We start from the raw sequence: 15,187 nt of genomic DNA on the forward strand, positions 1-15,187 counted from the left end.
TCATATATATATTACTGCTTATTGTTAACTCACTGAACTTTGATTCTGTGATAAATATTTTTCTGAAGTGGTCAAACTATTCTTGGCTCCAGTGAAAGATTTCCATCTTTAATGTTTCACTGAGACAACAGTGCCCTTGTTAAAGTTTGTATTTCTAATCTATGGCTTTTCTTTTTTAAAAAATAAAATAAAATAAATAAATAAATTTATTTTTTTATTTATTTTTGGCTGAGTTGGGTCTTTGTTGCTTTGTGCGGGCTTTCTCTAGTTGCAGTGAGCGGGGTCTACTCTTCGTTGCAGTGCACAGGCTTCTCATTGCAGAGGCTTCTCTTGTTGCGGCACACGGGCTCTAGGTGTGCGGGCTTCAGTAATTGTGTCTCGCAGGCTCTAGAGCGCAGGCTCAGAAGTTGTGGCACACGGGCTTAGTTGCTCCGCGGCATGTAGGATCTTCCCGGACCAGGGCTCAAACCCATGTCCCCTGCATTGGCAGGCAGATTCTTAACCACTGCACCATCAGGGAAGCCCCTCTATGGCTTTTCTTGACCTCTGTACTGAGTTGACATTTTAGAAATAATTTCCGTTTCTCAGTATAGTGAAGAGCAAAGAAATTTAAGCTATGAAAGAGGTTAGTAATAATGAAAATATGTTTGCAAAAGCCACAGACTGTCTAGCCCTCAGTTTTTTGATAATTATTGGTAAATGAAATCTGAGTTTTGTTTACTACTGTGAGGGGCATTATTTACAGTATAAAGTTGTGAAACAGATATTCATGGGAAAAAAACATACAGTTGACTCTTCCTGTTAATTTGCCAATTCTGTTTTAGGAAAATTATTTACTGAGCAAATGAAACACTGAAAGAATGGTGTTTATCTTCTTTAAGTGTTAAAATAGGATACAGTCCATTTTTTTCTTTCATTTAATAGCAGCTTGTTCTTCTGTATTATTTATTAATTATATACTTATTCCCTCAGCAATTATTTTTTGGGAAATGTGTGAATATAGTAGGTTCTGAGGGATATGAAGATGAATCAAACATAAACCCTGCCCTTGAAAACCTTATAGTATAGGTAGAAAAACGAATAAATATCAGGTTCCTTTAGTGAAGTATATAAAAATCTATTGCTAAGGAAGCTCAGAAGAGGAAGAAATTTTTACTGAAAAGAGTATATATATCAAGGAAATTTTCTTGATGAGTGTTCAGAGTTAAATACTTTGCATTTGCAAGTGAAGGCTTTTGCTATTCCATTAAAGAAGACATTTTAATTAAAACTTTAAACAATGTATTAAATATCATTGCTTTAATTTAGAAATATAGTTTTCTTAGAGAAGGTTCTAGACTAAGTGTAGTGGATGAATAAATCCTGATAGTCTGATAATGTGCTTTTTTTTTCTTCTTCCTGGATTAGGGATGATGTACCTGTATTATTTTATTTATTTAAGTATATGCAGATTATTAAACAATTTAATAGAATAGATTTTGCTGTAGGAAAAATAGACTGTATTTTCTTTTAGGTCAGTACTATCCATATGCTCATTTATCTTCCTTTTTGAATATCATTAAAAATGCTTAAGTACTTAAAAGAATTGATTCATTTTATAATTAAAAGCACTGGTTTTCATTTTTACTTGTAACAGTATAGAGTTAAAGAATTGTTTAGATCCAGAAAGAATTTTAAAATAATTTAAGGTATTAAGTTTTTATTTTGTTTAACATCTTTCAGAATCAAATGATTTTAGAACTGGAAGTTCTATTTAAAATTTAGATCATAATTTTGCTCTTTCAAATTGTAGCATGCTTTTAGTATCTTTTCGAACACAATCTACAATTATATTAACTCATTGAGGAAAAAAGCTTCTTATTTATGTCACATGGTTTAGCAATGTGTTCAGGTATGTATTTTTAAAAGTGTGAGGAAGTACTTAAATGAAGAAGGAATCATAAAATGTTGGAACTAGTCGGTCCTTAGGGAGGTCATCTAGTATAGTCCCTTGGTTCTACAGGAAGAAATTGAGGCCTGCAGAGATTAAGTGCCTTGTCCCAGTTTCAGGTAGCATAATGGCAGAGCTAGAACTAGAACCCTACTCTCTGGACTTCAGCCAGCTAAAGTGAAAGCTGAGTTAGCACATCTGCTTCCAACCTTGTAGGTTTTTAAAATAACTGCATTGATGATTTAAAGTTATCTCAGTAGAAATTGACCCTTCAAAATAGTATTTGTTGAAACTGGGAAGGTGCTCAGTGCCTGATTACTACCGTTGAATAGCTGCATAGCTAAAGTTTAGAGTGTAAAATTTTGACTTTAAAAGTGTATTACTTACTTTGGAATTTCTAAAGCTTAAACATTATAGGAACATAATTATTTCCATACTAGATTAAATCTATCATATGTCTCATCCTAGTCCAGTGTTCTGTAACCGTCAGAGGCCTTGTTGGGGAATGCCTTGATAATAGCCATAAAGTGTATTCGTAGCATTTTCTATTAATAGGCATTTATGTTTCCATCATTCACAAATTTTGTTTATTTCTTACTTGTGCAGCATCTTGAAGGATTGTTAACTCTAGTGTGAAGTGCTACTGCTTCTTTTATCTCAATTTTCTACAACTTTTAAGAGACACTCTTGAATTCTAGAATGTATGTATATTAAATAAGGAACGTGTGTTTCTGGGATGAAGTTCCAACTTTAAGTTAAACTTTTTTTACACTATCTCTTAAACCATTTTCTTTTCTTTTTTTTTTTTAGCCATTTCTTTTGTTGTTCATTTCTAACCTAGAGCTTTTGAATATGCTTAATCTTTGTAAATGAAAAGTAAATGATTATTTGTTCTAATAGAGAAAATTATTCTCTATATTGGGTTGGACAAAAAAATTTAATTTGTATTTTTTTACAGTTCTACTTTTTGTACTAGGTCATGCATGCATTTAGCAGTTATATACTTAAGAGGGTGGGTGATATTTGAATGTTATGAATAGATTTTTTTGGACCTTTTCCAAGTACATTTGAGAGAGAGAGAGAGAGAGAGAGAGAGAGAGAGAGGGAGGGAGGGAGAGAGGGAGGGAGGGAGGGAGAGGGAAAGAAAGAGATAGAGCGAGTATGTAACTAAACAGAGGGAAGGTGAAATATTAAGTTGTATGTGGGGAAACAGACACTGAAATCGTCTGTTATCTAAAGATATACATGTAGTCAAGATTCTACATACTTTTAAAAATTCAAATGAGTGACTGGATTCATACCTAGATTTTCTCACTTCTTTGACTTACTGATATTATTCCTTGCCCTTCCAAGGCAATAAATGTTGCCTTGATCTACAAGTTATTGTTGTGTGCATGTGAACAGGAGCATGCTCTGTCAAAGAGAATTAACCTTTCCAAACCTATTATTAGACTTATTTATCCTTTCTTATATACAATGGTCTGTTTACTATTAAAAAAAGAGAGAAACAATTGGTTTTTTCCTACTTTTATAAGTTTAACATTTGGAATTTCTTCTTACTTTTAACTTTATGATTGATTGAATTGTCCACAGCATGATTTTTTTTTTTTTTTTTGCTACTGGTAGTATTTATTGGAACTAGCTTAGTTTATTCTTAATTATGCATCCTGTTTTTTTATAGAATGGGTATTGTATTTCAGTATTATTATTTAAGTGGGCCTTTGTTAAATATAAAGCAAGATACCTCCAGTAGGTCCTGTTGACAGTAAGTTTTATGTTGTAGTTGTGAACAAGGTATTTTTACTATAAATTGACTTTCCAAACTATATAACTATTTTCAAGCTTAGATTATAATGGTAAGGTTAAGTAAGGCAAATGTACTGCTTTTTAAATTTAAATTCAATCTTAAAATACATGACAAGGTACAGATATAAAAACTACTCGTTCAGAATTACATATGTATATACAATTGCTGATATGCTCGGTTCATGCCCATAATTGTACTCTGTGTTAAAGCTTATGAGAAAACTTATTTAGGTTCACACTCTACTTCTCATTATTTTACTCACAAACAAATAAATTTACCTGAAAGTATACATGATGGTTAAGCAGGAGCTGAGAAGAAAGGCACGTATATTCAGAAATCTTTGGTAAGATCTATAAAAGTATATGTTTTATATGTCACACAAAGTATAACACTTGCTTTAACTGAGTAGCTTATAATGTTATTCAGGAAGCATATTAAAAAGTTCTGCACTCAGCTCTTATGCTTTCCCTTTCTCATTCTTTCTGCCTCTTGATCTCTTGGTTTTAAAATCTTCCTCCTTATTTTGTAGACACTGCTCTCCTGTTCACTACTTCTTCTCTGTCTTTACGTCTCATCACTGGGCCTCTCTCAGTGTCTGTTTTCCCAACCTTCATCCCAAATTCCAGCTGTATATCTACAACCAGTTGGTCAGGTAACTTTGCACCTTTTTCAGTGCACTCTTTGATAGAGCATGCTCTTTTCTTTTTGTTTGTTTTTATTGCTTTTTTTTCCTTTCATTTTTTTTCTAACAGCCTAGGGGCCTCTTGTCAAATGTCCCATAGATTTTACCTTTTTGTTTCCACATTAATTTGACATGCTGATTGTTTAAGAAGTGGAGTGATAGTTCTTGTGCTTTTTATTAAGTGTTTGTTGGATATGTGAATGCATTTTTGTTGATTAGCTACCACTACAGATCTAACACTTATAATATGAGCAGCCCACCTTTCATTTAGCTGTGGCGTCTACATTTGAGGAGAGCAAATAGTAGCTTTTTAACTACTCACATAACTTCCTAAATCAGTAATGTCCCCTAACCCTTGGAGCTAAGATATACTAGGCTATTTAATTCCAGAGATTGGGTTAAATTGAGAAGTTTGAGGCATTTGCTGCATCCTTTTACTCAAGTAAATAAATAGTCATGTTTTATGCATAAGGCATCTGACTGTGGTTCTCAGTGTTCTCTCCACGAAAAACAGATAGACTATCACCTGACATTGCATTTCCCAGGTAATGGGAACCAAACTCACTATACCTGAAGCAAAACCAGACTGAATTTGAATATAAAAATCAAAAAGGGACATGAATAGGTTTTTTGTTTGCTTGCTTGTTTGGGATTTTGGGGTTTGTTTTTTTGTTGTTGTTTTGGTCTTCGTTGTTTTGAGTTTGTGTGTTTTCTGGTCTGAGCCTTCAGAATAAATTCCTTGTATCTTCTGTTATGAAAAAGAATCACCTGTGAAGAATGAATACATTAAGTACTATCAGTCATGGTTAGCCAAATATTCTGAAGATTTTTTTTTCCTGAAATTACCCCACAGTTTTTCCATTGCTAATTTTCCAAATAATTAATTACAAGTAAAATAAATAAATTCTCTTATTTGCTGAATAAGATCACTTACCAAAACTTCTATTATCTTAAACTTTTTTCAGAGGAATACTATGAATGTCCTGTTTTATACAGCTTGTTGATAACGTAATGAGTAATAAAGCTCTCAAAGTGATTTCTGCCTATAGATTTGTTCTCTCACTGTTTTTCATGGTGTGACCATAGGTTTCTGACAAAGCGAGAGCAAAAACTAATGCAACGGCGCCAACATGCGGAGGAGCTACTAGAGTGGAAGAGACGTTTAGATGCAGAGGAAGCAGAAATTCGTCAAATGGAAAAACAAGCTTTGGCTGCCTGGGACAAAGAATTGATTAAACCTAAAACTCCTAAGAAAGAACTGGAGGACCAGAGAGCAGAACAGAAAGGTAATAAAGACTAACTATTCAGACTGCATACTAAAAGGCTAACGTAACTGAAAGATTTACTTAATTATTTTTAAGAATGGTGAATGATTAAGGGTGAAGAAGGTGATACAACTATGAATGCTACAGATATTGAAAAGATAAGAGAATACTGTGAATACCTTTATGCTAATATACTTGAAAACTTAGAAGAAATGGGTAAATTCCATGAAATGGAAATGGGTTGTTCTAGGACCACGTGGGGTTTAACACATACTAAAAATTGATAATGTGGTGAATTACTTAAACAGATTAAAGGAGAAAAATTACATGATATCTCAATGGATTCAGAAAAATCACTTGATAAAATCCAAAAAAGCCTTTGTAATAAAACAAATAAATCTCAGATCAAATTAGCAATAGAAGGGGACTTTCTTTACCCAGTATAGGATATCTATTAATGAAAACAAAAAACCAAACCTGCATCAGACTTCATACGTAATAATAAAACATAGAAAGTTTTCCCCAATAATAAAACATAGAAAGTTTTCCCTTTGAATTTGGAAATCAGACAAAAGGATGCTTATTTTCACTTACGGAGTGAAAGGAAGAAGCAAAACTTTCATTATCTTATTGAGAAGAGCAGATGAAAAGGCTATGCACATAGAAAATCCAGCATTTACATGTCAGTTATTAGAATTAGTGAGTTTAGCAAGGTTGTGGATATAAAATCCATAAACAAAACTCAATTGCATGTCTGTAGATAACAGAAATTGGTTAGAAAATCTAATTATTAAAAGAGATGCCATTTATAAATTTAACAAAAAGTATTGAACATCTTCATGGAGAAAAATTTTTTTTTTTTTTTTTTTGTGCTAGGCTGGCCTCTCACTGTTGTGGCCTCTCCCGTTGCGGAGCACAGGCTCCGGACGCGCAGGCTCAGCGGCCATGGCTCACGGGCCCAGCCGGTCCGCGGCATGTGGGATCTTCCCGGACCGGGGCACGAACCCGTGTCCCCTGCATCGGCAGGCGGATTCTCAACCACTGCGCCACCAGGGAAGCCCCAATGGAGAAAAATTTATAATTTTATTAGGAGACATTAGAGAAGACCAAAATAAATAGAACTTACCATATTCACAGATAGTTTCAGTGTCATAAAGATGTTAATTCTCTCTGAACTTATTGGTAGGTTCAAGACAATTTAAATCAGAAACCTGGCAAGATTTCTTTGTAGGGTTTGACAAGCTCATTTTAAAATTTATATGAGGGCTTCCCTGGTGGTACAGTGGTTAAGAATCCACCTGCCAATGCAGGGAACACGGGTTTGAGCCCTGGTCTGGGAAGATCCCACATGCCTGGAGCAGCTAAGCCCATGAGCCACAACTCCTGAAGCCCGCACACTGCAACCAAGAGTAGCACCCACTCACTGCAACTAGAGAAAGCCTGTGCACAGAAACGAAGACTCAACGCAGCCAAAAATAAATAAATAAGTAAATTTATTAAAATAAATAAAAATAAAATAAAATATATATGAAAGAGCAAAGGACCAAAAAGCAGAGACATTCCTAAAGAAGAACCACAAAGTGCAGGAACTTAACACTTCTAAGAGTATAATAATTAAGACAATAAGATATTTGTTATCAGAGATAGACAAATAGATTATGAAACAAATAGCTCAAAAAAGACCTGTGCATATATGGAAAGTTGACTTCTGACACAGGTAACTTAGGAGACTAGTGAAGAAAGGAGGGACTCTCCAATAAATTTTGTGCAAGGTAAAAATAAAGTTGGGTCCCTACATGACAGTATAAAAAGATCGATCTCAAGGAGGGAGAAAGGTATAAACGTGAAATTTAAACTCTAAAACTTTTAGGGCTTCCCTGGTGGCGCAGTGGTTGAGGGTCCGCCTGCTGGTACAGGAGACATGGGTTTGTGCCCCAGTCCGGGAGGATCCCGCGTGCCGCGGAGCGGCTGGGCCCGGGGGCCGTGGCCGCTGGGCCTGCGCGTCCGGAGCCTGTGCTCCGCAACGGGAGAGGCCACAGCAGTGAGAGGCCCGTGTACCACAAAAATCAAACAAAAAAAAACTTTCAGAGACAATAATAAGAGAATATCTTTATGACATCAGGGGGAGGGAAAGGTTTCTTTAACGTTATACAAGACAAAAATCATAAAGGGAAAGATTGATAAATTTCACTTTAATAAATTAAGAATTTCTGTTCATTAATACATATAAAGAAAGTAAAACAACAAAATAAGAAGATATTTGCAATACATATGACTGACAAAGGAATAATATCAAGAATATATAAGCAACTCCTATGAATCAATAATAAAATGACAACCACATTAAAAAAAAACAGGCAAAAGAGCAAATGGTTCACAAATAAGAAACTCCAAACGGTCAGTAAACATATGAAAAGGTGTTCAACTTCATTAGTAATCAGAGCATAAAAACCATAAAGACATACCATTGCATGCCTATGTTCATTTCCTAGGGCTGCCATAACAAATTACCACAAATTTGGTGGCTTAAAACTTTTTTTTATTCTCTCACTTCTGGAGGCCAGAAGTACAAAATCAAGGCATTGGCAGGACTGTGTTCTCCCTCTGAAGGGTCAAGAAGACTGTTCTTTCCTTCCTTCTTCCAGCTTCTGGTGGTATGCTATAGGCATTCCTCGTGTCTGCTTAACTAAGTCTCACACAGTCTTCTCTCACGTGTCTGTTCTTCTCCTCTTTTGTCTCACAAGGAAACCTGTCATTGAATTTAGGGCCTACCCAGATAATCCAGGATGATCTTATCATGAGGTCCTTAACTTAATTACATCCACAGACCTTTTTTCCAAATAAGATTATATTCACAGGTTTTGGGGGTTGAGACATGGACACATCTTTTGGGGAGCCATCATTCACCCCATTTAAAACATCCATCAAACCTGTTGGTATGTAGGTGGAACAAAGAACTGCTGGTGTAAGTGTTAACTGTTAAACCTAGTTTGAAAAACAGGTTGAAAGGCGAGGCATTAAAAATAATCAATAAAATAATAAAAATAATAAAGCCAGGTACACATGTCCTACAGTTCAGCAATTGTATTGCCAAGTATAAATCCTAGAGCAGTGGTTCTTAAAGTATGGTCCATGGTCTCTGAGATTCTTTCAGAAGGTCTGAATAATACTGACATATTGTTTGCCTTTTTCACTGTATCAGCATTACACTGATAGTATAAAAATAATGGTGGGTAAAATTGCTGATGCCTTAATATGAATCAAGGCAGTGGCACCAAATTATATAATAGTCATTGAATTCTTCACCACCCTGTACTCATCATAAAAACATGCCATTCTTATATTTTATGTAATTTTAATTTAAATATGTACATAATTTAAATACTAATTTATTGAATCTCAACTTTGAGTACATATCTTTTTAATATTCTCTGTGACAAATAGGAAATATTCATAAAACACATGTGTTTGCCAAAGCATGATGGTTATCCTGAAGAAAAGCACTTACTACAGTTGTTTGGTTTGAAGGCTGAACTAGCAATATTTTCATGTAGTACCATTTTTACTTAAATGACTAACAAAATATGGTTATTCAGACTTGAGTATTTGCAAACAATTTTTCAGAAACAAATGAAGCAACTCTGACTCTTGAAAAAAAACAACTGATAGTGTTTATTGTCGGTAATAAAATTTAAACTTTCAAGTGAAGATTTAAGGCTTTTAGAAATGCTGTTTCCCCTACTGTGAGCTTGACGGCTTTCCAATATTTTAAAGACTTTCCTGGTATGAGTAATGATATCAAAGTCATCTTTTCATATTGTGTGATAAAATGTGCCAATATTTGAAAAGATCTTCCTAACTCAGTGAATCAATATTTTCCAAATGACCCATGATGATTAGAAAATCAAGTATGGATAAAAGATCCATTTAAAGTGCAAGATAGGGGTGGGAGGGAGACACAAAAGGGAAAAGATACAGGGAGATATATATATATATATATATATATATATATATATATATAGCTGATTTACTTTGTTATAAAGCAGACACTAACACACCATTGTAAAGCAATTATACTCCAATAAAGATGTTAAAATAAATAAATAAATTGCAAGACAGGCCAATGGATTTTAATGGAACAGATTATGAAAAGTTCATGGATATGGTTTCAGATTCCACATTACAGCTAACATTTAAGAAACTACCAATTGTCCACTTTTGGTGTGGCATTAAAAAAGGATATCCACAATTACCTGTAAATACTGTTAAAATACTCTTCCCTTTTCTAATTACGTATCATTTGTGTGAGGCCAGATTTTCTGCATATACTTCAGCCAAATCAACATATAGCCACAGATTGCATACAGAAGCAGATATGAGAATCTGTCTTCTGTTAAGCTAGCCATTAAAGTTTTTAATTTAATGTAAAATAGTTTCTCTCCTTTCAACTAAACTTTTTTTAAAAATGTAGCTATTTTGAATTTTAGAAAATGTCGTTTATGTTAACATAGAGAGGTTTTTTATTGTTATTTTTAAATAAATTAATAAATATTTTTATTTTTTTCCATTTTAATTTCTATTATGGTAAATATTGATAGATATAACTGTATCTATAACCACATAAACTAAAGCTTTTTGGGGTCTTCAGTACTTTTTCAGAGTGTAAAGTGTTCCTGAGGCCAAAATGTTTGAGAACTGCTGTCTTACAGCAATGTTTTTCGAGTTGTGGGTTGTCCAATTTGCGATGTATGAAATCCATTTAGTGGATTGTAGTCAGCATTGTTTAAAGTTGAAATAAAATAGAAAATATCATTATGTCACTCCTAGGTTAAATATATTATGATTAAGGTAAAAAATCTGAAAGCCACTGCTGTAGAGAACTTTTACATCAATAGATAGATAATAGATTGATATAAATATATCTATCTGACTTATATATATATAAGTATATATATAGAGAGAGATATACATATAGATATCTATACATATTTATACTAGGAGATATATATGACATTGTTCATAGCAGCAGTATTTGAAATAGCAGGGAAAAAAAGGAAACCACCCATATCAGTAGGGGAATGGATAAATAAATTGTGGTATATTTACATATTATATCATGCTCAGTAAAGAAGAAAAAATTACAGCTAAACAAATCAACATACAAGAATCTTAAAACAAATCACAGAGGACTACAAGCAGTTTGATTTCTTTTATAGAAAATTCAAAGCAAACAAAACTAAGTGATATATTATTTAGCTATACATACCAAGTGGTGCATAAAGAAAACCAATGATGCAATAAATATAGTTCATCTGTAGTGTTCCTTTTTTCTTATTTATTCAGCAGAGGCTTACTTCTGTGTCAACTTCCACATCCTCTTTCTGTAGCGTCAAATTCTGCTGCAGACTTCTCCATCTTGAAAGGAAATTTAACAGGACGGAGAAAAGAGATTCAATTTCTGAGATTGTCTGAGTCAATGTCCCAGGTTTCATCATGGGCTGTAACAGATGTAGAAAACATTTCTGACTATGCCTGGAAGGCAAATTAAGACTAGTTGTTGTTGTTCAAGCCTCCATTTGTCAGGAACTGTTAGTCTGTGTAATCACACAAAGTGTTACTGGGTAAATGTGATAAAACGAAGGCAATTTTAATCTCATCAAATATAGCTTAGGAATAGTGTATTTAATGAGCTAAAATGACATAAATAAAAGAAAAATTAAGAAAAAGAAGAAAATACATTATAATGAAATGACAGTGTACCCCTCAGGGCACATTGTTGCAATAGCTGAAGCTGACTAAGATCAAGCAGAAAAGTAACTTACTAAAGGCTATGTATTTTATGGTTCATAAAATTTTTGAGATGACAGGAGAGCCAGCTCCACACTGAGCTTCTAGGAGCAGTGCTAAAACCACACCACAGAACTGGCCTGGTGAGAAAACTGCTCTAGCAGCTACTCAGCAGAGCCCTGAAGAAAACTGCTGTTTTGGTGTTCCCTCTTTGCCTGGCAAAGAATAAATCTACCCTTTCTTTTCCTCCAAAAAAAAAAAGAAAACTTCGATTTTGTATCATTTCCCCACTCATGCCACTTCTGCACCAGGGACTCAATTTTGCAACCACTGAGAAATCCACTGTCACTACCAAAAGCCACCTAAATTAGAGTCCACATGGAGCCGCCTTCTTCAGGTTACTCAATTTTAAAATGAAGTCTTCTACAGGGACATCAGATTGGAGACACCAGATTTCAATGCCTCAGTTCCAGTGCCCAGCAAGGAAGGCTGGAAATTTCATTTTCTGGGTTCTGTCTTGGGTGACAAGGAACTCATGTGGCAGGAAATTTATCAAATATCAGTGAAGGATTAAAAATAAGCTTGGGCTCCAAGAAACATGACATGTCCATTGTTAAGGAGTTTATTTAAGCCATATACCTTTCTTTCATAAAGCATTATAAAATATTGTTCAGGAAAGAACTCCGAGACTTTTTTCCAAAGCCTGATTTTTTAAAATGGCTACCAAACACTTGAAATTTGTCTAGTAGAACTAAGAAACTAAATTTATTTAATTTTAATATTTAAGTAGCAACATGAGGCTGATGGCTACCATATTCGACAGCACCTGCAGATTATACATTTTTAAAAGTTTTGGTGTTTTTTCCATTTTGTTTGATGTCACATTATATAGGGTATATTTTAAAAGAAATGCTGAAGATTGACTGCTATAGTCCACATTTTTTTAAAAGCGTACAAATGTTGCTAGACTCCTGCTGACATGTAAATCTGTCTTCAGAAGTCAGGGATACAGTAAAATATTACCTCACATCTCTTAGGATGGCTATTATCAAAAAAGACAGAAGAAAAAAATGTTGAGGATTTGGAGAAATTGGAGCCCTTGTGCAGTGCTGGTGGGAATGTAAAATAGTTGTAACTGCTATGGAAATGGTAAAGCAGTGCCTCAGAAAATTAAGAATAGAATTACTATATGATTTAGAATTTCCACTTCTGGATATATACCAAAAAGAATTGAAAACAAGTTCTCAAAGAGATATTTGTACACCCATGTTTATAGCAGTATTATTCACAATAGCCTAAAGATGAAAACCCAAGTTTCTAGGAACAGATGAATGGATAAACAAAATGTGGTATGTACATACAGTAGAATATTATTTAGCCTTAAAAAGGAAGGAAAATGTACTAACATGGATGAACCTTGAAGACATGTTAAGTGAAGTAAGCCAGTCATAAAAGGGCAAATATTGTATGATTCCACTTATATGAGGTACCTGAGTACAAATTCATGGAGACAGAAAGTAGAATGGTTGATGCTGGGGTTAAGGAGAGAAGAGAATGGGGAGTTATTATTTAATGAATACAGAGTTTCAGTTTGGGAAGGTGAAAAAGTTCTGGAGATGGACGGAAGTGATGGTCACACAACAGTGTGAATGTACTTAATACCACTGAACTGTATACTTAAAAGTGATCTAGGGACTTCCCTGGGGGCACAGTGGTTAAGAATCCACCTGCCAATGCAGGGGACATGAGTTCGATCCCTGGTCCTGGAAGATCCCACATGCCGTGGGGCAACTAAGCCCGTGCACCACAACTACTGAGCCTGTGCTCCAGAGCCCGCGCACCGCAACTGCTGAAGCCTGCGCGCATGCTAGGGCCTGCGTACCACAACTACTGAGCCCACATGCTGTAACTACTGAAGCCTGCGCATCTAGAGCCCGTGCTCTGCAACAAGAGAAACGACCTCAATGAGTAGCCCATGTGCCGCAACTAGAGAAAGCCCATGCACAGCAATGAAGATTCAACCCAGCCCCCTGCAAAAAAAAAAAAAAAAAAAAGGGATCCAGATGGTCAATTTTATGTATATGTATTTTACCACAATTTTTTTTTTGTTTTTGGCTGTGTGGCTTGTGGGGATCTTAGTTCCCCAACCAGGGATTGAACCTGGGCCCACAGCAGTGAAAGCACCAAGTCCTAACCATTGGACCAGCAGGGAAATCCCTTTTTTTTTTTTTAACCACAATTTTAAAAGAATAATTTTTTTAAAAGTCAGGAAGTATAGGAAGAGGTCTGGAAGGACACACACCAATCATACCTGACTGCCAGTGGTTTACTTTGAGGTGTGGAAATTGGGCAGCTGAAAGTGGTTGGAGAGGATCATGTGAAATAATCACTTTACGTTCTTCTATACTATTTGAAGTTTGTTTTGTTGTTTTTTTTCAACTACATTCATGTACTACTTTTATAATTTCAAAAATAAGGGCAAGGGGGCTTCCCTGGTGGTGCAGTGGTTGAGAGTCCGCCTGCCGATGCAGGGGACATGGGTTCGTGCCCTGGTCCGGGAAGATCCCACATGCCGCGGAGCGTCTAGGCCCGTGAGCCATGGCCGCTGAGCCTGCGCGTCTGGAGCCTGTGCTCTGCAACAGGAGAGGCCACAACAGTGAGAAGCCCGCGTAGAAAAAAACAAAACAAAACAAAAATAAGGGCAAGGGCCATAAATGAAGATTTCCAAAATGAATTTTTCCGCAAAGACATCAGATTGGAGAAGCTTCTTCGGTGGTTCTCTCTCAGGAGGTGGTGGTACATTCATTTTCTTCTTTATACAACTTTTATACTGTCTGAACTTTTAAAATCAGTATATGTTACTTATTGAATAAAAATAAAATATGTTAAGGGGTATAAAGCAGGAATGTAGAGGATTCTTCTCTTCCCTACTACCTAAAATCATTTTTTAAGCCATTTAAAATTTTACCCACATTCTATCTTGGAGTAGATGAATATCCTTGAGGATATTAAGAATTCCTTCCTTATTTATTTAACCATTCTGATTATACTGCTCATTCATAATGTAAAAATATATCTTTTTTGTAATAGATCTTTATTGGAGTATAATTGCTTCGCAATACTGTGTGTGTTTCTCTTGCACAACAAAGCAAATCAGCCATATGCATACACATGTCCCCTCCCTCTTGAGCCTCCCTCCCCGCTCTCCCTATCCCACCCCCTAGGTCATCACAAAGCACCAAGCCGATCTCCCTGTGCTATGCGGCTGCTTCCCACCAGCCAACTGTTTTACATTCGGTAGTGTATATATGTCAATGCTACTCTCACTTTGCCCCAGTTTCGCCCTCCCACCCCATGTCCTCAAGTTCATTTTCTACCTCTGCCTCTTTATTCCTGCCCTGCAACTAGGTTCATTAGTACCTTGTTTTGTTTTGTTTTTAGATTCCATATATATGCGTTAGCATACGGTATTTGTTTTTCTCTTTCTGACTTACTTCATTCTGTATGACAGACTCTAGGTCCATCCACCTCACTACAAATAACTCAATTTCATTTCTTTTTATGGCTGAGTAATATTCCATTGTATATATGTGCCACATCTTCTTTATCCATTCATCTGTCGATGGACCTTTAGGTTGGTTCCATGTCCTGGCTATTGTAAATAGTCCTGCAATGAACATTGTGGTACATGACTCTTTTTGAATTATGGTTTTCTC

At 35.4% G+C, this 15,187-nt stretch overlaps 1 protein-coding gene across 1 annotated transcript in view; it reads left to right on the forward strand.

Annotated features, from left to right (window-relative positions):
• CEP350 (centrosomal protein 350) overlaps window positions 1-15,187 on the forward strand; it is a 145,571-nt gene that overhangs the window by 87,244 nt on the left and 43,140 nt on the right. The window contains exons 29-30 of the mRNA XM_055084187.1: window positions 4,267-4,389; window positions 5,506-5,705. Of these exons, the coding sequence (XP_054940162.1) occupies window positions 4,267-4,389; window positions 5,506-5,705 (323 nt within the window). The remainder of the gene's footprint in view (window positions 1-4,266; window positions 4,390-5,505; window positions 5,706-15,187) is intronic.

Source organism: Physeter macrocephalus, chromosome 4 (genome assembly GCF_002837175.3).
Source record: "Physeter macrocephalus isolate SW-GA chromosome 4, ASM283717v5, whole genome shotgun sequence".
In the NCBI taxonomy this organism is placed as follows: Eukaryota; Metazoa; Chordata; class Mammalia; order Artiodactyla; family Physeteridae; genus Physeter; species Physeter macrocephalus.